At 53.8% G+C, this 20,819-nt stretch overlaps 4 protein-coding genes across 4 annotated transcripts; 2 read left to right on the plus strand and 2 right to left on the minus strand.

The window, feature by feature from the left end:
* Positions 1 to 8,493: 8,493 nt before the first annotated feature.
* Triagg1_2038 (uncharacterized protein) lies at positions 8,494 to 10,334 on the minus strand (the record flags this gene model as incomplete). The annotated part of the gene is made up of 3 exons (XM_062896175.1): positions 8,494 to 8,724; positions 9,024 to 9,961; positions 10,022 to 10,334. 3 exons carry the CDS (start codon positions 10,332 to 10,334, stop codon positions 8,494 to 8,496), a joined length of 1,482 nt encoding a protein of 493 aa, XP_062758894.1.
* A 779-nt stretch (positions 10,335 to 11,113) lies between these two features.
* On the minus strand, positions 11,114 to 11,604 carry Triagg1_2039 (uncharacterized protein; the record flags this gene model as incomplete). The annotated part of the gene is made up of 2 exons (XM_062896176.1): positions 11,114 to 11,229; positions 11,379 to 11,604. 2 exons carry the CDS (start codon positions 11,602 to 11,604, stop codon positions 11,114 to 11,116), a joined length of 342 nt encoding a protein of 113 aa, XP_062758895.1.
* Positions 11,605 to 13,867: 2,263 nt separating this feature from the next.
* Positions 13,868 to 15,552, plus strand: Triagg1_2040 (uncharacterized protein; the record flags this gene model as incomplete). The annotated part of the gene is made up of 3 exons (XM_062896178.1): positions 13,868 to 13,969; positions 14,133 to 14,675; positions 14,734 to 15,552. 3 exons carry the CDS (start codon positions 13,868 to 13,870, stop codon positions 15,550 to 15,552), a joined length of 1,464 nt encoding a protein of 487 aa, XP_062758896.1.
* Positions 15,553 to 17,815: 2,263 nt separating this feature from the next.
* Triagg1_2041 (uncharacterized protein) lies at positions 17,816 to 19,928 on the plus strand (the record flags this gene model as incomplete). Its single annotated transcript, XM_062896179.1, has 2 exons — positions 17,816 to 18,663; positions 18,728 to 19,928. The coding sequence occupies 2 exons, from the start codon at positions 17,816 to 17,818 to the stop codon at positions 19,926 to 19,928; spliced, it is 2,049 nt and encodes a 682-aa protein (XP_062758897.1).
* Positions 19,929 to 20,819: the final 891 nt, after the last annotated feature.

Raw genomic sequence — 20,819 nt, forward strand, 5'->3', positions numbered from 1 at the left:
GGTGGAGGAGAAGGGTCGGGAGGGGGTTGGGAGGGTTGACGATGGCGGATGAGGCTATTTCAAGTCTGGCTGTGGAAGCTTTGCCTTAGGCAGCTTGCATCGAAATCCGAGCAGGGGCGATTGAGGCTGCGGCAAGGTCCTCAACGTCTGCCAGACGCAACTGCGCAGGAGTAGTAGAAGAGGGTTTAAAAAGAAAGGCCTAAGGGGAGGCGAGCTGTGAGTTGAGGTTGTTCTTGTTCTTGTTCTTGTTCTTGTTCTTGTTCTTGAACAGACAGAACGGATGGATTGGGCGGGAGGCGGCGAATAACAAGAGCCCAGGCGCCGCAATGGAATGCCAGCCGCCGCTGATTTAAAAAGGAATGACGGCTTTCCAAGGACCAAAGCAAATGCAATGCAAGCAGAATCAGAAGGAAAGCGAAAAGGAAATCAGACGAGCGACGGGGTAAAACCGGGAGGCAGATGGTGGACAGATGCAACGAAGCACACACGGCTTGCAAAAAGGAATCAAGATCTGGGCCAGGTCCCTTTTTGGATTCCTCGCGGCCTGGAGGGGGACGGGGATCGTGTACCTTGTACCTGAAGGCGAGCAAAGTCGTGAGGTCACGGGCCTGAGCAGCGCTGCACGCGGTGATTCGTTATGGGCGGGAAAAGGTGGGCCAGGGGGGGAGGAGCTGCTGTGGGAGGGACGAGCACGTTGGCACGCACATGTAGCGAGTACAAGCGGCGGCACAGGTACTGGTACTGGGTACAGGGGACGGGGCAACAAGGTACGGGTACAGTGCAGGTCGGGCCTCGTACAGGTAGAGACTAGCGGGCGAGGGAAAAAAAGACGGAAGAGAAAAAAGGAGGGGGCGAGTCGAGTCAAGCGGCCTTTTTTTTTTTCTTGGTGCCTCAACTAGCCCAAGCAGAGCAGGATCCGTTTCTGCTAGCCGTGGACGAACGCTTGGCCTGAGGGAGAGAAGAGGGTGGGGAGTCGGTCGAGTGGGCTGTGGATGGTGAGATCAAATGTCGAGTCGAGTCGAGTCCAGTCCAGTTGATGGCGAGGGGTCAAGTTCAAAGTCGGGTCTGGTTCTGGTCTGGTCCGGTGGCGGGACGGGAAGAGGAGGGACGTTTAAAAGGCGGCAAACCGAGCTGATGATGTCTGTTGTGGCTGAGTGAAGACGACGATGCTGGTTTAGGTAGATAATGTAATGGATTCGAATTGATGACAGACGGCGGAATTGGCGAGAACCGGTGCTCTCAAATCCTCGGGCTCGGGCTGTTGCTCATGCTCATGCCAACGGTCTGGTCTGTAATGCAGTGTACTCGTGCTCCGTAGGTACTCCGTAATGCTAGCAGCATCCAGATTCAGATGCCCGGCGTCCTCGGTTTCGGAGAAGGCGAGAGAAGAAGCTGGACGCACGGGATTGGTGGAGTTGCGCCAGTGAATGCGTCAGCCAAAAGGTGCTGAGCGCGTGACAAAGCCAAGGGCAAGACAAGACAGGATGAGCGAGCAGTGAGTAAGTAAAGCGAGGACGAGATGAGTTGAGCCGGTTCGTTCTCGCTCTCTCTTTCTTTCTCTCTTCTTCTCTATATGTAATTCTCTCTCTTCTCGTCGATGTAAATAATACCTGATGCTCGGACGGTGCAACTTCACACAACCTGATGACCGCACAGACTCTGGAAACTCCTCAATCGGTATACAATGCGCGAGAAAAAAAAATAAATGACACGGACGGATCAGATCAGCGAGGCCCTGCACCGGTACTTTATGCTCTAAACCAAACGAGACCAAAAAGACGCGGGCGGTACCCAGGTCGTGAGACGAAACGAGGGCCCAGTTGCGCAGGTGCAGCTATCGGCTGATGTACCCTCCGAGTAGCGGACGGGCCCCGACGGAGCTTGTCGAACGGTACTGGTGCAAGGGCCGCAGAGACAATGACGATGACTGTGTGTGTGTACGAAGTATTTAGGTGTATTAGGTATGGTATGCGGATGACCACGGACGGACGGAGTGAGCAATTCGTTTCGTCTTATAGCGGATGAGTCAATTGCTAGCAAATGAACCGGGGAAACAAAAACCGAGAGGCAAGCAAGGCTGATGGATCTAATTGGCGTCGAAGCTGCTTGTGATTCCAACCGCGCTGTAAGATGATAAGATGATGACAGATGAAGTGCTGGCGTGGCTGGGCGCAGGCAGCTGTGAGTCGCTGTAACGTGCGCTGTAGTGGCGACCGCTCCAGGCGCTTATAGGAGCCGCGTGTAAAGTGCGGATATTCGTAGCCAATTCAAGGCAGACAGATTGCGGCCAACAAAGCAAAGGCAACCGCAAAAAAAGATGTGTCATAAAAAAGAGAGAGAGAAGAGGACGAAAAAAAATCAAGGAAGCAGCACAATGACACAGACGATGATTTTCAACGTCAACAAGTTGAAAGACGATCTCTTGCAATTGACCCGGCGACGGAACACTGGCGGTGAAGGGGTTTGAGACGGTGTTAGCAATGGGGTCAAGTGTGTAAGTCGTCCGGAGTCAAAACGAGCCTGTCGAGGCTATTATTGGATCAAAATGCAAAAAAGCAATTGGGCTTCTCTCCTCCCTTGTCAAGCGGAGCAGGGCTTTCGACAAATTCCCCACCGCAGCTATCGACGGAAGGAAGACGAGGAAAACGACTAGAATGAAAGATTTCAATTGATTAGGAATAGCGAGAGGGAGCCTGTGAAAGCCAAGCGAGCACGAGAGAGTGAGATTGGTGGAGTTTGATGGAGGAGACGAGATGCAACAGCGGGCTGCAGCTCGAGCATCTCCCAAAACGAGATGGAGCCGGATGGTAGGTAAGTAATGGATGTATTATGTTTATGTGTGGCGAGATTGATTGAGTCGTCTCAACTGTTGCCCGCTTGCCGCCGCGAACAGTTGGCTGGTTGGGACGAGAGGCTCGCAAACCACTCATGCGTGCCCGTGTCGAGGTTATTATAAGTTGAGGCCCCGACTACATCTACGGCACGGGCAATCAGAGATGGACGATGATGACCAGATACGGATTAAAGGCCACGCAGCCGCATCACCATCCGCTACTCGTACAGGTACTCCAAAGGAACAACAGCTGCTAGCTCGAGGTAGCCCCAGGTACTCGTGCGGAGGGCCAGAGTATCGCGTCGAGCCTCGATATCAGCATCGCCAAACCACTAGACTAGAGCAGTCTAGGAGCCCATCAACCATCGCCAGCCTGTCGCCTCTGCAGTCACGAGAAACCCCCCCCGGCCTACCACTCGGCTACCTCCCCTTGCCTTTGGCCCAACGTCATTCGCTGTGCGCAATCACATCGCATGAGCGTCTGCTTCTGCTTTTCCCTCCCCCGGATGCCCCGAATCTCGTCGACCTGCACTGCAGTCTCGCCTCTCGCCCAATGAAAGTGGCGGCTCCGCGCCCTCCCTCCTTTGCCTGAATCCTTGCCCCGGGCTAGCAAAGTCCAGGAGCAAAAGTTGCTGCCAGTCAGCAGCATATGCGAGGCACCGTCTCCAGAAGATGCGTCGCGGAACAGGTACGAGCACGCCAAAAGCGTGTGCGCGTCCCTGACTTGACTGGGGGGGTGGCGAGACGCCTTTCTTTTACGAGGTCCGTCGCGAACAAAACAAGACGGAGACTGAGATGCCAACCAAACAATGGCTTGCCCTCCCTCCCGTCGCTTGGGGCGACCATCTGTCAATGCTGCCTCGGAATCAATCCCAGCCGCAACCGCAACGGGCTGACCCGCTTCGCAGGCTGGAGTTTTTGTGTCTTCTTATCCCGTCTGTCTCTCCCCCGCTCTGGGGGAGCATAGGCTACATGTACGAGAGGGCATTCATTCGTACATACAACATGCATGCATCATGTATGTATGGATGCCTTTGAACCCAGGGAGCAAAAAGAGAGAGACCGGAAGCTGCATGATGGGAAGAGACGCTCCTTGCTTCACGGGGCATGCGAGGACTCATGTACTCCGTAATGTACGACGCACCGAAGCACTGTAGCCCGCATCACGAGCCGCCATTCATGACCAGCTCCATGGGGCAGGATAAGGCAACATGGAACACTTGACAACCGGACAGGTGAGATCGTGTCTATACTGTATCGTATCGTGTCGCATCGATTGACTCGCTTGTACCTGTACCTTGCGGCTTGCGTCCTGCTCCGCGACAGGCTCGCGTATTCGATACACGCAACTCGCGGTAAAGGGCCCCCTTGGAAGAAGCCAGGGCAGCCGTTTATCGCATATCGCCGACAGGCTGCTGCGCGTCTGGCCTGCGGCTTGCATGAGGCCGCGAGTCGCAATTCGTTGCCGCCAGCGTCACTGCATGACACCATCTGGGGCTCCTTTTTTTTTTCTCTTAACCCTCTTCCACCATCACAGCAATCACCTAGGCCTATCACGCAGACAGGCGCGCCTCACTCATCCCTTGATCCATGTCGCCAGCGCTGCACCCCCCACACGCATTTTCGCCCGTTCCATTCGAAGGGTTGCAAAAGCTGCCAGCGTGGAGAAAAAAAGAGTCAAAGTCAGGAGGATGGAGGGGGGTAGAGGAACGACGCTAAGAACCAAGTGATGGCGGCTTTGTGGGCTTCTGGTTGGCAGAAAAAGGGAATCTAGACAAACATGCCACTTGAGCCCGTCAAACCACCCACTAGATCCAGGAACAGGTGTCGTGTCGTCGACTCAGGCGGGCCAGCGAGGCTGTGGGAAGAGAGGCCATGAGGTCCGGGGTGATTGGACGGAGCCGGCCTGTCAGATGAGACGGCCAAACGACCAAGAGGACGAGGAGGGTCTTCCAAGGGATTCCATTCGACGCCGCCGATGCGCCAACCAGGTGACGACGGTGGAAAGCCGTGCCAGAGGGACCCAAGCCACGCTCTCCTGACTGGATGATGGGCAGCCACTTTGGAGCAGCCAAGGTTGCGAGTACATCCATGCAATGAGCGCTGAGCTGAAGCTGGGTCTTGCTCTTGTTCCCCCTCCGCTATACGCTCCATATCCACAGGGCGGAGGAGAGATGGAGGCTTCAACCCATTGCCACCGCGTCCCATGGCCAATTCCGCCCAGCATGGAAAGCTACATGAAGCCGTTCCCAAGGATTCGAGACGGTCCGCCGGGCGGGAAAGCTTGTCAGCAGAAGCGGGCAACTCCAGCGGACGGAAAGCTCAACGTGACCTAGGAGGGAAAAAAAGCGCTGGAGCCCAGAGGGATTGAAGCTATCCGGCCTCGCACGCCAAAAAGTGACGGACCACTCACAGGAGCGAAACGGCACGGGTAACGGTGCGGTGCGAGCGGAGCGTTTCCACATGGTTTGGCTTAGGGAAGAGGATGATGCCGCAAGACCACCGGCGCCACTTGCATACATCGATGGCTGTTTACAGTAATCGGCTCGTTACAGTACAGTATACGCAATACGGAGTCCCGTGGAGAACGGAGGAGTTGACAAGCAAGGGACCAGGGCAGAGAAGATGCCACATGCAGGCATCGAGTCTGCGTGACATGGGCCAAAATGCCGATGGAAGAAGCCCAGAAAAGAAAAGAGCCCCATGTTCGCATGAAAAAAGAAACCCGTACCGGCCCAGACCCGTGAGCGGATGATCCGCTGGCGGCCGTCTCTTAGCCCGTCACTCGCACTAACAAAGCCCATCTCAGACGCCATCACGAAGCCAAAGAGGTTACTTGTGGTGAGCGCTTTTCGCCGTGCTAAGCTCCATGTACCCTGGGGCTCTCTCACCTTAGTACAGTACTAACATGCCTTACCTTACCTTACCTACTAGGTAGTACTAAGTTACTGCTATCGCGGCAAGAGAAAACTAAGAGAACGTTGAAGCAAGGATTCGCCTTTTTTCTTCAAGCTCATGTGAGGAACGACTTTAAAGCTTCAACCCGCTTTGGGCCCCGTTAGCTGAGTTTCTAGCTCGGGCACTACTAATTGTATTGCTCCAGTCCAGTACAAGTACAAGTACAAGCACAAGTACTCGTGTTGAATTAATTCACGGCGGCTAAGCCCAATCTTTTGCTGAAGATCCAACGTTCCTATTGAGAGGGGAAGCTTCGGCTTACAAGGGTAGCTTGGGGATGAAGCTACGGAGCTGTGTTGAGGGGAAAATGTCAGTTGACGGTTGCTGCGCCGAGAGAAGCTGATGCCGCAGCCCGTTTTCGCGACGGAGGGGGGGGAATCGAATCGAATCGTCTGCGTCATCCAGCCGTTGATCATCGTTCCAAGCTTATATCTAATTTCGTTTCCGTAAAAATGCAACAGCCGCTGAAAAAGCAGGGACAGCCCATGGATGCTATACTATGTGAGCTATTAAATCAAGCACATCATCGTCACGGCGCCAATGCCGTTATCCAAAACACCCGGCCCTTGTCGGATCGCATCTGACTGCTGAAAAAAGATTCCCCCAAGTCCTGTGACTGGCCACGTGGAGAACGAGAGCCGGCTTTTCGCCACTGTGGGAAAGTCCAGTCTCTTTTGGTTTCTTCTTTAGATACAATGTAGTTAGATGGGCCATGTGGTTGACCGAAGCCTAAGCTGGCACGTTGTTTTTTTGTCTTTTGGGTGACCCGTATGCCGGGCGCTTGCTGCCGCGGTGTCATTGGGCGCCCAGCGACAAGAAAAAAAAGCAAGGTCGGCCGGGCTGGTAGACTGAACAAAGAACAAACTGCTGATCTTGACATTGTTTTTTTTTTTTTAGTACTTGATTTGGGATGGGCGATGCTACGCCAAACGGAGGCATATCGGTGCCCGTTGGTGAAGAGAGGGCCAAGGCTTTGTTGGACCTGGTGAGCATCATACGGCGGTGTTGGTCACGAACCGTTTTTTTTTTTCTTGGATGACTGGATATGGGCCTATGAGCGAGTTAACAAAAAGAGAATGTGTTGCTTTGTGATTGCATTCCACGTTCCACGAGCCGGACTGGCCGGGAGATCAAGTGAAAGAAGGTGGCAGTCACATCATGAGAGTTGAATCTAGCCATACACAGTACATGACGTTTTTCAGCTGTGAGGATGGATGGCAAGGGAATTTTCGCCAAATAAAGATGGAGGTTCCATCTTCTCGAGGCTCGTGATGGGAAAAAACGACAGTGGCTCAGCTTCTGCTTCTACCGTTGCTTCTACGAGTACATACTACCTCTTTCTTTCTTTTTTTTCCTTGGTTTTTCTGTCCGATTATTCCGCAAATCCGGCGGCAGACACACGCCCATTTCGCCCTATCCAAGCCTCACAGTTCTCCCTCTTCCTCCGAGTCTGGCGATGGCTTTGACTGCTATTGGCATAGGCGCGCCAAACGCGGGCAGACAAACCCTCGAAAAGGGAAATCTTCACTCGCCATCATCTATCATTTTTTCCCGCTTCTCCTTCTCTTTCCAGGTTCTTTGCACAAGATTTGACTCTCTTCTCTCCCCCAAGGTCCCTCTTGATAGGACAAATTCCGCTGCCAGTTTCCCCTCCCCCATCAAAAAATCACTAGCCCATTCCCATTCCTCACACATGCATGCAACCAGTAAGAAAATAAGAAGAAAAAGGCATATCCTTCTTTCCACCCAATGATAGCGACCCGCGAATGAGAAGCGTGGCGGTGAGCACATACATGTCCACGAGACGAAAATCCACACACACACCACAACCCACGCTTCTTCTTTAACCAAACAAAACACCGACCAGCTTTTGCTTTTCCCCCTCAAGCGAATTTCGCTACTCTGTAGTAGAAATGAATGATTCCCATTCGTTAAAATTCCAGGGATCCAACGAATCCTGCGTTGCCATGGTTTTCTACTCCAATGTGCCCACACACTTGAAGCTCTCATAGCTTCAAAATCGCATCCAATGCTACCCTACACCTCTCACCAATCTGCCAACAGTAACCAAAAAAAAACCACACCTCTCACAAACCCAGCAATAATCAACCATCTCATCTAAAACCCCAGCCACCCCCAGCACACCGTCTCCAACCTCCCAAGGTATCAATCAATCATATTCCAATCCCCCTAGAAAGAGGCGCCGCCACAGCGCAATCCCCGCGTTCCAATCAGCTCTTGCTCCTTCTCTACCTTGGCTACCTATCTGCCTTGTAAGCCTACGAAAGCGAAAAAACCCCCAAGCAAGGGGGCCGGTGAAAAAAACATCCCGTCGCATTGCATACCTATGTATGTATGTATGTATATTGTTCCGATGACCGGAAACCAACCCCTTCTCCATGAGGGGAAATCTTCAATACAATGTACGAGTACAGTACCGCCGTCGTGAAAAAAGTCATTTTTACCCCAGGAAAACAACCAGTATCAGGTCGTTCTCATTGGACCAGGCCTCCTGAATCCTTGCCGCAAAACTTACACGTAGGCAACCCTCCCCCAGAATCCCGTAGTTGTAGTAGTATTGTCCCTTTTACTTTGACACCTTTATTAGCGTTTCTACTAGAGCCGTGACGCAGGGGGTGTTGAGAGAGAGGGCCATGTTGGACGGCCCCGGGAGGAGAAGGATGGGAAGATGAGGGGGGGAATTAATGCGCTGGCCCTGCGTCGGAGCTACGACGGTAGTGTAGAATGGGGGGGGGGGGGGGGATGGGGATGTGCTGGCCGATTCGCTCATCGTCAAACTTCTTGAGGCTGGCTAGCTTCAAGTGCCGGGCGACTCTGGATGTGCTGTTATCGATCATGGGACGCCGGGACGTTTCGTCAATGGCTTTCTGAGGTACCGGCGTGTAGATCGGGTTACTTGGGGAGTATTCCGGCTGGATTTGATAACATACTTGTAGAGGAGCTGTCATTATTTGGATGCTACACGTGCTTTGATCAAGCTTGCCTGGTGTTCCATGCAAGTGTGTAAGTGAGTAAGCTACCTTGCTTGTTGTACCTATTACCCCATCATCGCCTCAACGGCCCCAAGCTTGATTGCCCTCCCCTGTTTGATATGTGTTTCGATCATTCCGTCTGGTCCAGTTTTGCCCATTCTGCTTCTTTTCGTTCTTAGTTTTTGAGATTCCCTTCTTTCCACCTTCGTGCTTCAAGCTTCATCGTCCTCTTGCCATACCGGCAGGAACACGTCGACCACAATGGGCTTGCTAAACAGCTTCCCCTCGGAATGCGGATAGCTGCCCTTCATAATCGCAGCATTCACGACGCACGTCTCCTTGCGGCCGGTTCTCCCCGCCAATGCCTCATAGTCGCAATCCTCAGACTCCGGATTGCCCCCATAGCCCACGCCGTCATCGTTGCTGTCGTGACCGCCTCTCTTTTGGGCAGCGACGCTGGAGCCTTGCTCTGATGATGCATCCAAACATGTCCCCGCGGGCGCAAATGTCGTGGTGGCCGTCTGTTGGCTGTCTTGATAGCTGGGCCGGCCTGGATGTGAGCCGTCGTTTGCGAGGGCCGGCATCTTGCCTGCCTTGCCGGTGAGGTCGACCAAGCTGATCTTGTTGTTGCTTGCGCCGGGATCCTTCCATGCCATGGCGGCCCTCTCTGCGTAGGGCGTGGCTTTGTTTTTGAGGTCCCAGAGCACCCGCTCCGCCCCCCGCCCGTCGTGAATATGACCGCAGACTGCTAGCTTGGGTCTGACTCTCCAGAGAGCCTGTCGCAGGGCCTCACAACCAGCGGATCGTTGCCCATCTGGCTGATCGCAATGCGTGCGTGGCGGCGTGTGCGTCACCACAATGTCCGTCTCGAGCGGAATGAGCTCCCACAACGAGGTGAGGTCAGCAGCACTGCCATCGTCATGGTCTTTCGGGGCTTCATAGTAAAAGGCCCATAGTCCGTTGCGAGGAGAGTACGGGGAGCCAAAGATGGTAAACTCGGTGTGCGGCCCCGTTGGTGATTTGAGACGGATTGTTGCCGAGTCGTGGCAGAGATACGTGAGGGATGGCGATGAAGCGAGCAGGTTGATGCAATCTGCCGGATTTTGCTTGACCTTGTTGTGAAAGGAGTCGCCATGATGAAAGTAAAAGTCTTCATCCAAGGTGACATCGTGGTTGCCTAGTTCCTCATCAGCATCGAACGGTTTTGTCAAGCCTACACAGAATGATCAACACTTACCTGCCACGATAATCTTGGCTTCAAAGTCCGCCTCTTCGAGCCATTTCACTGCCCTGGAGAGCTTCACGATTTTCAAACACGGCCAGTTAGTCGTCGCACAGAAGCGTGACGTCAAGGGCGTTGGAGATGCGAGACCAACCAAGCACCCGCCAAAAACGGAAGCGAGGGACGGACAGCTTACCTCTGAGATGCTTCCTTTGTTGGTGAGGTCTCCGGCATGGATCAAAACATCGCCGGCTGGGAGCTTGATGTTGCAGTTGTGGGTGTCGGAGATGCAGACAATCCGTGTCTTGCGCAGCTTTGGAGTCGCCATTGTGACGATGGTGATGAGGATGCCTGTTGGAGCAATCGGCTGCTCTTGGTTTACCCGAAGAATTGCAAGAAACAAGCAGGCTCTGGGATCCCCGCAGAACAGTGATTCTGATTCTCCAGCTGCAACAGACGTGATGACAAGTGTTTTATATGCTCTGCTCCTCCCCCCCCCCCCGGGAAGGGAAATTATGTGTCGTCCCAGCAGGAAGAGCATTGACTCCCAGGCCGTTGTGATTCGACCAGCTAACTCGCAACTTGGTGTACCACAGCATATAAGCCGTGGGCGTTGATTGGCTGCCGGGCTGGCCTGTGTAGCTCCATCTACACCGATTTCTCTCGTAACGTGTAATTGGTATGCAGGCATGGCCTTGGAATTGTTTGCTCCAGATGTCATTTTCACCATTTCAGCCCGCCAAAGCCTGCCAGCCCTGTCCAAAAATAGGCTCGGGATTTTGTCTTTGCAGGCGATGAGGTCATCTTCCACGTGTGTCACCTCGACCAATTTCTCGTGTATGTCGCCCGAGATTAAGCCCATGCTGTCCTCCCGCAGGACGTCGACGAAGCATCTGGAGACATAATACCTATGCTCGCACATGTATGTAGACGCTGCTTCTCGAAGTCTCCGCGATGTTGGAGCCTAGCAGTCAAAGCTCCGATTGGGACGGGCCGGGTTGAGCTTTGGAGAAGATGCACTCCGCATTGGCACGGGACAGCATGTTCTGGCGAGGATCGGGATCCTGGAGATATTGTATCAAGTGAGCCAGCCACCCTGCACGGCCATCACGCCGATTTTTCAGCTTCACCGCCCGTGTGCTCGCGTGTGCCCTTGATAGCCGTCCTCCCCGTCCACTGCGCGCCTGCGGTGATGGGAGTCGAGCAATATTCCCCACCGGTGGCTGAAAGAATAGTTTCAGGGCACACCAGCCATCAAGTCGAGATTGCTGACGCAGGAGGTGATTGGGGGCAAAGCTCTGCCAACTACTGGGTAGTGTTGACGATGGTCACAATCATCGTATGATTGAGTCAACTGAGCACACCGACGTACTGGCATGCATGTATAGAGGCCTGTCGCCTGTTGGTGTCTCATGGCACACGTATACTTGTAGCTCGTAGAGAGATGCCATTGCGCCTCTTGCGATTCTGCTGGGGCCATCCAACTCATTGATATAGGCCGACTCTGCTGTAGCTGCATCGTCAGCGAATGCTCCATGCGAGGACATGTGTAGAGAAGCAACGCAGGCCATGGCAATAAGAGAGCCGAGCACGAGCATTTGATGCTTACCTACCAGACGGAACAGATCGACAGTCGCACAGACGTGTGTCTTGCACATGCATCGCATCAGAAGGCACTCTTTGGTTTCCCGCTCGCTAGAGCTGGCACAATTTGTTGTCTGCAGCCTCTTTTCTCATCTCGTCAGGCTAAACGAGTAGGGCAGTGAAGACGAATATAGCAAGCCGTCAGCTGCTGCGAGTCGTTTTTGCCATGATTCCCCCTTTCATCGCATTTTGCCTTTGCAATGCATCGTGCATTGGAGTAGCTGTGTATCGATGTCGAAACATGCTAGAGCGAACATTCCCACGAGAGGCACGAGGAGAGTGAGGCAAAAGACCGCGGACACATGCATCTAAATCTGACGGTGCACGTCCATGTCCATGCCACAACGGGATATGCCCCCCTTTCTCCTCGCCTCATGTTGATGCGAGCTGTCTTTTGCCCGCGTCCAGGGAGGGAGACACACACACTCGCAACACAACAAGAATTCCTCGTACGGTACTCGTAACAGCACACGCATGTACCGATACGCAGCCACTCGAGTTACTGGCTCGTGCCGGTAGTATCAGCTATGTACCTCGTAGGTGCGCCCATGTAAGCACCGCCATGCACGCATGCTCGAGTATTCCCTGGTTGCAGGTGACCATGGCATGGCCGGGGTTGGCCTGGTCGTCTGGGGCAATACGGTAGCCGCCACATGTACGTACGTACTTGTACATGCAGCGCTGGGCTGATGCTGGCACTTTAGCAGATGCCGGGGGAAAAGCGGTACAGTTTGGTCAATTCAGGTTGCTATTGGATTCCATTGATGCCTTTGCTGTTGGTGAAGGACGACGATGGTCGTTGATGTGATTGGGGCTGTTGAGTGGGAGTTGAGGTTGCAATGTCGCGGAATGGCACCGGCTTGCTGCTACAGGAACGAGTGAGTGCCGACCGTCAGGTAACCAACGCCGGCGTGCTCCAGTAACAAGAGTCCCGGCAGGGGTCCTTGCCCACTGGAAACAGGCGACAGGGCCCTGTAGCCAAGCCTTGCCATTGACGGATTGAATCCATGGACCCGGCCCAGCCATTCAATTGCAAGACTCAGTGACTTGGACTTGCACAAGAACCCTCTTCTCGGCTTGATGCCCTCTTGACGACTTGCACATGACAAGGCCGGAGAGGAGAACAAGGTTTGGATGGAAAAACTACCTACCATTGGAACAAACCCGCCACCAACGAGAAAAGCTTCTTGCATCGTGGCAATCAAAAGACAGTCGACGGCAATCACCTTTGCGTTCCACTGATGATATCAACCCATGTCGCCAAACCGCCCGAATCGACCTGGCGCCTCCTGGGCAAATGAGCGGGTGGGCCACCGGCCTGGAGCCAACGGCGGGTGAGTCGCTCCAAAGCGCGGCTTGGCCGGGTTTTGCAGCAGGAAAAATCCATGAAACCCTTGAACGCATTGAAAGGCAGCCCGTGATCAAATTTGCCTGAGCAGACAGAAAGTACCGGTACTCGGCGTGCGTGCAGCGGCTCGTTGGAAGAGCACGGAGCAGTACTACAGCTCGATGCTTCAATCACGGCACTGCTGTCCCCTTTAGCAGCACCGCCCGTAGCGCAGCTCGCTAGCCGTTAGCTGCCCCCAGCCGGCCAACCACACCACCGCATCGCCAACTTGTGCCTCTAGCTCGCCTTTCTTCCCCCTTCTCCGAGATTACACTTGAATGTACTACTACGCAACTGCTGCGACGACGACGCTGCAGACTCTCGACTCTCGCCATCTTCTTCTTCGGTTGAAGCTCATTGCCTGGCCATCAGCGGCGACTGCGGCCAGCCAGCTTGACTGCCATTGCGTTGTCAAGAAGAGCTTCCGTTCGCCTGAGCTTTGACCTCGTTTGTTCCGTTTCCCTTTCCAGCCCTTTCACTCGTTTTTTAGACAAAAGAAGAAAAAAAGAAGAAAAAGAAAAGAAAAAGAGAAAAAAAGAAAATACTACTTGACCCCATGTCTCAGGGGAGCATCGCGACAAACCGACTCCACGAGGCTTGGTGAATTTAGTCGACGCGACAATCGACCACTTTGACCGCCACTACCAACTGCATTTCCATTTTTTTTCCCATTCTCAACTTGTCATTCGATCCATCATTTTTATTCTTTGTCCTTTTCACATCTCCCGCACCGCTTCCGCATCAACTGACTCGATTCCGCATTCGACTTTGCCATCACCAAGAAATAGGGGGGAAGCGTTACTGGTACACTCGTCAGCTCGGCTACCACTATGGCTGCCATTTCAGCGGCTCGGGGCGCTCCCACAGCACTGACGCCACCGAGCAGCAGCCATGGCGACGAACCATCGTGGAGGTACCGGGACCATCATGAAGTAAGTTGACGACGACAACGGCTGGAGGAGTTTTTTTTTGTCAGGAGCGCCACATGCCGATCTTGTGAGGCGCTGCATGGCCGCATGACATTGATGGTTTGCTGGGACTTGACTCTGTTGGAATGCTCGAGAGGCCTCGTCGACTAACCTGCAACCCTTTCAGGAGGCGTATGGCGAGACTGGCGCTGGATACTACGACGACGCAGCACCGCGACTCAACGGAAACTCTGACCGCTTCGACTCACGAAAGATGCCCGCCGACGTGGTGTCCACCCCCCGATGGGACGCACACGCAGAGAGCGGCGTCCAGTCGCCCGAGTTCGACAACATCCGCTCAAACTGGTCGACCGGTGAGCCGGAGACGGACGACGTACCCGAGCGTGGGCGCGCGGATTCCACTGTCGGCTCCGAGGTGGAATCCAAATGGATACACCGCGACAAGCTGGCGCAGATAGAAAGCGAGGAGCTGCAGGCAGCCGGCTTCATCCCCAGGTCACGGGCCCCCAGCAAGCAGCGGCGGGACAAGAGTGCTCGGCGAGGCACCGACGCCTCCGAGGCCGTCCGGTCCAAGCAGGACCAGACACCCGAGTCTGCAGATGCCCCGGCGTCGCCTTGGGATTTCAAGGTTCCGGACGAGGTGATGGAGGAGGGAAATGCCTCTGCTGCGCAAAACGCAAAGGGCGGTTCAAGGATACCGGTCTTCAAGGTCAGTCGGACACACGGCAACGTGATGCCGAAACAGGTACTAACGACATCATCTACAGACACGCTCGAGGAGTGGTAGTGCCACCCTCAGAGAGTTGGCTCCTAGCGCCCCGATCGAAAAGGCCGAGAAGCCCAAGCCGGTGCAGCGGTCCACCACGGAATCCTCGCCCAAGAAGCCGACGGCTGCGAGCCGAAAGAACTCGGAGCCCGTCAACTCGAAGCCGAACAAGGCAGTCGGACGACCCAAGACCCGATCAGGCCCCAGCAAGGACTCGACGAACAGCAACGCACGGCCCAGCACCCGCTCTGGAGAGGCCACTCTCAAGAAGCAGCCCGAGGGCAACCCGCCGTGGATGGTGGACAGCTACAGGCCCGACCCTCGCCTCCCCCCCGACCAGCAAATCATCCCCACCGTCGCCAAGAGACTCATGCAGGAAAAGTGGGAGCAGGAGGGCAAGTTTGGCGATGCTTACGACAAGGACTTCCGGCCCTTGAACGACAACGTGCTGCCGGTGTTCCGAGAGAACTCTGCGCCGCTGGAAGAAGCGGCCAAGCAGGACCCCCCGGCCGAGGAAGACGTGCAGATTCACGACGCGCCAGGCCAGACGGACGAGTGGCCGCTCAAGGCAGAGGCTCCCAAGAGCCCGCCCCCGGCGCGACTGGGCTCGTCCTATTCCACCATGCCCAAGATCTCAGACATTCAGCCGCCAAAGAGCCCTCTGCCTGGCCAGCGGCCCCCCATGACGCCACAGGGAACACAAGGCACGGCGCAGTCCCAGAGCCAGCTCAGCGAAAAGGCCCAGAGCACCCAGAGGATCCCCGATGTTCCAGACGACCAGGACCAGAAAGGAGGCTGTGGCTGCTGCGTCATCATGTAAACCCAGGACATTCGCAAACCACATACAACAATGCAGGCATTCTTCTGCTCATTAGCAAAGCAACTTACATGTTATTATAAACTAGACAACTATCAGAGAGCACAAAACCAACTAATCCGTACATATCGAGAGAACACTCTTTTTCAATTCTTTCTCAACCCGCTTTCTCTTCCCCCTTTTACGACGTTACGAAACTACCCCCAAAAGCTGTTTGACTTAGCCGGCAACATTTATTCTTTTTCTTGTTAAACAGCAACAACAAACTTGTCGACCAACTGATTACCTAGCGGCTTGATCGAGTTTTTCTTTTTTTTTATTTGTCCTTTGCGCACAACCAATCCCCGGTCGAGCCCCGAGTTGGAGCCTAGACGAAGACGAAGCTGGACTACAACGTGGCAAAGAGGTGGAAGAAGACACGTCATCTGTCTATATACGCCAGAGAGGGAGCCTTACTCGGGGCTGTTGTCACCTTGTGTACTTGTGGAATCCTACAGATTCTGGTTTCTGTTCACTATCGTTCGACCCGTCAATCTTTGTTAATTTCTCTCCTTTTTTTTCTATCTGTATTGCGTTTGCGTTTCTGTTTTTTTTTAAAACTGTTTGCGAGAGAGGTGGCTTTCTTGACTTGACCCCATCTCGAAGTTTTTTTCATTACTACCATTCGAACAAGAGAAGGGTGTTACTGGCGCCGGAGCGGAAAGGGGGGGCTTTTTTTTTTTTCTTTGTGTCTTTCTTCTTCTTCTTTTTTCTTCGCGTTTTAGGTATCTTTGAGAAGAACTTGAATCCCCTCAAACTTTGGAGAAAAGAAGTTGCCGGTGTGCTGTGTGTGCTGGTTTTTTTCCGTCTTCCCTACCTATGGTGATGTGTGCAAGGATGCCCCAAGATGATGTGAAACTCTTTTTGTAGATTGGTTGAGTATAGATTGATTTTTGCGCTTGGTTTTTGTTTTTTTGTCTTTTTGTTTTTTGTTGTTTTTGTTGTTAGCGGGCGGGACTGATAGACGAGGTACCGATACATTATATCCAATTTGAATTTTTTTTTTACTGCGGGATTGCAAGCATCATGGTGCGGTGTGATGAGCCCTTTTGGACGAGCTTGGCCCCCCCCATTCTACCGTAGTAACAGTGTGGATTGTGTTAAGCGTTGGTTTCGCGGTTGACGGATGAAAGGTTTGTTTAATTAATGACTTCTAAATAAGCAGCTTACGCTACACATGGTCTACTCAAACGTGAGTCTGCTGAACCTGCCATGGTGTTCATGTGGGTGCGTTTACACTTTTGTCCACGCTCTCGACGCAGCCCGCCATCAAACTCTAAGCGTCTTGAAAAGCTCATCCCACGTGGTACTCAGACAATGGGAGGAAGTGAGACGAGACACGGGTTCTAGAGTATGTTTTGCCTTGATGGGAGATTCTAGGGCTGCCCTACGCGTCCCCCCTTTTTGTCTGTTTGAATCGAGGCGGAATTGCGGCTGAATTGAGGCTTTGCAGGAAGTCGTGAGCGAAGGAGAAGAAAAATGAGGCTGCCGCACTTGGTAGGGCATTTTTTGCTTCAGTAATGTCATGTACTGGTCACAAGGACAGTACGGTAGTGAAGGATGCCTGGAGCGCGGATGGTTGCATGCTAGGCAGGATTTTGCCATCCAGATGCTGTGCCGTGCTTTCTTTTTCCTTCACCGATGGAATGATGTCGCATTGGATGGCTGGAGAGAGGCTGAGCAGAGACGCAGACAAGTGGGGGGCAGAAAACCCGAGACAGAGAGGATTATGGACACGTACACGATGAATTATACACGAGCCCGTTCTTTTAGTTTTACAACTACATCTACATTTCTCTATTAACTACCTCTACTATATTTATGTTTCATAGTAACTGCTAGTCTAATTATATGACTAGTAGTTAAATTTAAGTACTGGCCAAAGAGGTATTCCTTTTATAATAGTACTGGATACACTTACTAATCAAGTGCTTATATTGCTATCCACATGTATGCATCTATTTACTTTGCGGTCTTGCTTTTCCTGACCTTGACTTGCCAGAATGGAGAATTTGAAGGGGGGGGAATCTGTTAGCGGATTGGATCCGATGTTTGGGACTGGGGTTTAGTGCATGCAGTTGGTTACAGCGCATTTGGAACCCCTGCCAGGCACACGGCACTTGCTGAGACGCTGTTTCTCCAGCGATTTCTCTCCCTGGACCCGGCACGCGAGTCTTGTTTTCTTCTTGTTTCTTTTCACTTGTTGCATTGCATTGCGTTGTATTTGATGCTGGTGACGGATCGAGCAGAATATGCGGTCGCGGGATTGCTCCCCATGGACGTCGTATACGTGCGGCAATCGAGCCCCCACGAGGTAGCAGGGCCCGATGGCAGGCGGTCATGGGACGTCAACATCCAGGTTAACAAGCAACCCGAGATCGCCACCACCATCACAGATCCGTTCCTCGAGGCGGAGTACAAAGACATCTTTGAGGACTATCTCCGCAACTCGGACCGCCAGCATTGGAGCCTGCAGAGCCTGGAGCTCGAGGACAACGGCGCATCGCTGGCCGAAGACCGCATACACGCATATGGGGAGATTCTGCTCGCCCAGCTGGGTCTCTTGCGGCCGAGAGTGCTGCGGACGGGCAGCACCGATGTCCAGCTCGTCGTTGTTGAGCATTACGATTCTCGGGAAGATGAAGAGTCCATGAACAAGGCCGCCGGCATCCACTGCCTTGCCTGGGAACTCCTTGAATCTGTCAGGAGCCCGCTGATGCGGAACCTGCGGTTGAGAGTGACGCGGATGAGTGACTTTGCCAGCCAGCCAGCCCGACCACTGGGACCGCCGCGGTCGTTGTCGAGCGTACAGGCCAACCCCAACGGCTCGTTCTACGTGCTGCTGGTGATTGCCCGCGACTTTAGCCGGTCGGGGGCCGACCGTGACCCGGAGCCCGACTTGGCTCAGTGGCCGTTGATGAATGTGCACAAGAAGCTGAGGAGCCGGTTGCTGCTGGAGGTGGTGCGGCCGGGCAGTATAGAGGAGCTGGACGAGCACCTGAAGGTGAGGGCTGGGCATGGAGTGCAGTTCAACTTGGTCCACTTTGACCTTCACGGAAGGATCATGGATGATGAGTACGTTATTTCATCTTGGTGTTCCCAAAAAGGGGTTCCATGAGTTAACCAGTGGCACACATAGGTACGGCCGGCAAATGCCCTGGCTTCTGTTTGCCAAGAAGCCTCCAGGCCCCAGCTCGCACGTCAACCAAGTTCCACAGACGCATCTCGCCAAGGCATCGGACGTTGCCAAGGTGCTGGCCGACTATCACGTCGAAAACGTGGTTCTGAATGCGTGCCTCTCGGCGTACAACCGGTCGGGCCCGTCAACCAACCTGGCCCACATCTTTCTCGAGCGCGGCGTCCACAACGTGTCGGCCATGTGGTTCTACGTGCACTGGCAGACGGTGGCGACGTACCTCGAGGCCTTCTACAACGAGCTGCTAATCAAAGGCACCGATTTTCACGTGGCGGCACAGCGAGGCCGCGACGCCATACAGAAGAAGCCCACGACACGGACGGGACAGCCGTACCAGGACTTTTTCCTGTGCGTCAACTACACCAGGGACATTCGGAGACCGGCCACGATTCACAGGGAGCCGAGCCCGACGCCGTCGGCGCACTCGGCCGAGTCGTCCACGTCCAATACCTCGATGAAGAGCTTCATGAGCGGCAAGTGGAGGCCGTCGACGCCTCGGCTCAGCGATAGCTTCCTGATTGGAGACGAGCCCATCTTGCGGCTGCAGCTCCACCTGCTGGAGCTCGAGTACAAGCTCATGACGTCGCGGGTGGTGTATGCCAGCGACCTGCGGAGGAGCGGATCGGACCTGAACGCGACGATTGACAAGATGGTGACCATGTGGCTCAACACGAACCTGGTGGACGAGGTGTACTACTACAAGGCCAAGGACTTTGCCAAGCGCAAGATGCTGACGGGCTCGGTGCCGTACCGCGAGAAGCGCTCGCGAGCATCGTCCGGAGGCTACCTGCAGCTGCTGTTCCCGCGGCCGGTCCGGGCGCTCCGGCAGACGCTGCACATTGTGCGGGACGTGGACCCGGCGGTGGACCCCGGATGGCAGGCCGACGACGTGGAAAACCGGCGGAGCGAGGAGCGGCGCCTCCAGGTGGAGGACGGGCTGCACAAGTTCGCCGAGAAGCTGCATGGCGAGGGCCACAGCTATCTGCTCTTCATTGGCAGCCAGGACGCGCAGTGGTACCGCACGTATCTGCAGTATCTGCAGGGCGAGTGGTGGCTGCACATGCCGTGGACGTTTATGGTGCATAGCCGGTACGTCAGGGACGTGATGGCGGAGAAGCGGAAGCAGACTCCGCGGACTATTTGACAAGCTGCAAGGTGCAAAGCTCTCTGTGTCTTGCTAAGCTGATCTATGTGTGCAAGAGGGAAAAAAACTAGCTGCAAACAGCAGCAAACAGAAAGTGGACTTGACCAAGGAGAGTGGTCACACAGATCCACGTGACAACTCAACACTGTCATGTAGTGAGGAGAAAGCGAACGGGATGATTTACAGTTTTTTTTTTTTTTTTTTTTTTTTTTTTTTTACTCAGCGGAAGCTTTTGAGCCGGGGGAGCTCGGTGAGCCAAAGTCTTTTTCTGTTTGAGCGAAGGTGGCAAGCGGGGGACAGGAACACCGAGACTGAGAAGATTATAGACACCCACAAGTTAAATTATACGTCTGCTCTTCTAATATCTGCTACTATATCTATATTTCTCTAGTAAATACTACTATTTATATATCTTAAATAAATGCTATTATATTTATATAGGTAGTTTAGAGGTTTAGCTAAATACTAGGCACTACTTTAGTAGTATCACGTTAATAGGGTACCTATGTGCTTATATTGCCGAATGCATGTGCTTATTTGTTTTGCGGTGTTGCTTTTTCTGACCTCGACTTGGGTGGGCTGTTTTACGGAGTTTGTCTGACCGGAGGAGGATGCCGGACAGCCCGATTCTTTCCATCGAAGGGAGTATGTAAGCGGTGTGTTGCGGGAAGAGAAAGTAAAGTGGTGTAGGAAGAAAGCCTCGGGAGGTCGGAAGGGTCGGGTGGCGATGGGACGGAGGAAACGGAGTGCCGGGGGATCGGTGCGCGGATAGGGGGGGATGGGATTGGAGAGGGATATGTTGCGGTACTTGGATGATGATGATGATGATGGATTAGATTGGGATTAGGATTTGTCAAGTACGGAGGGAGGATTGAGTCTGTTGTCCGGGGT

The sequence above is a fragment of the Trichoderma aggressivum genome, assembly GCF_033847375.1.
Source record: "Trichoderma aggressivum f. europaeum strain CBS 100526 chromosome Unknown scaffold_005, whole genome shotgun sequence".
Taxonomy (NCBI): Eukaryota; Fungi; Ascomycota; class Sordariomycetes; order Hypocreales; family Hypocreaceae; genus Trichoderma; species Trichoderma aggressivum.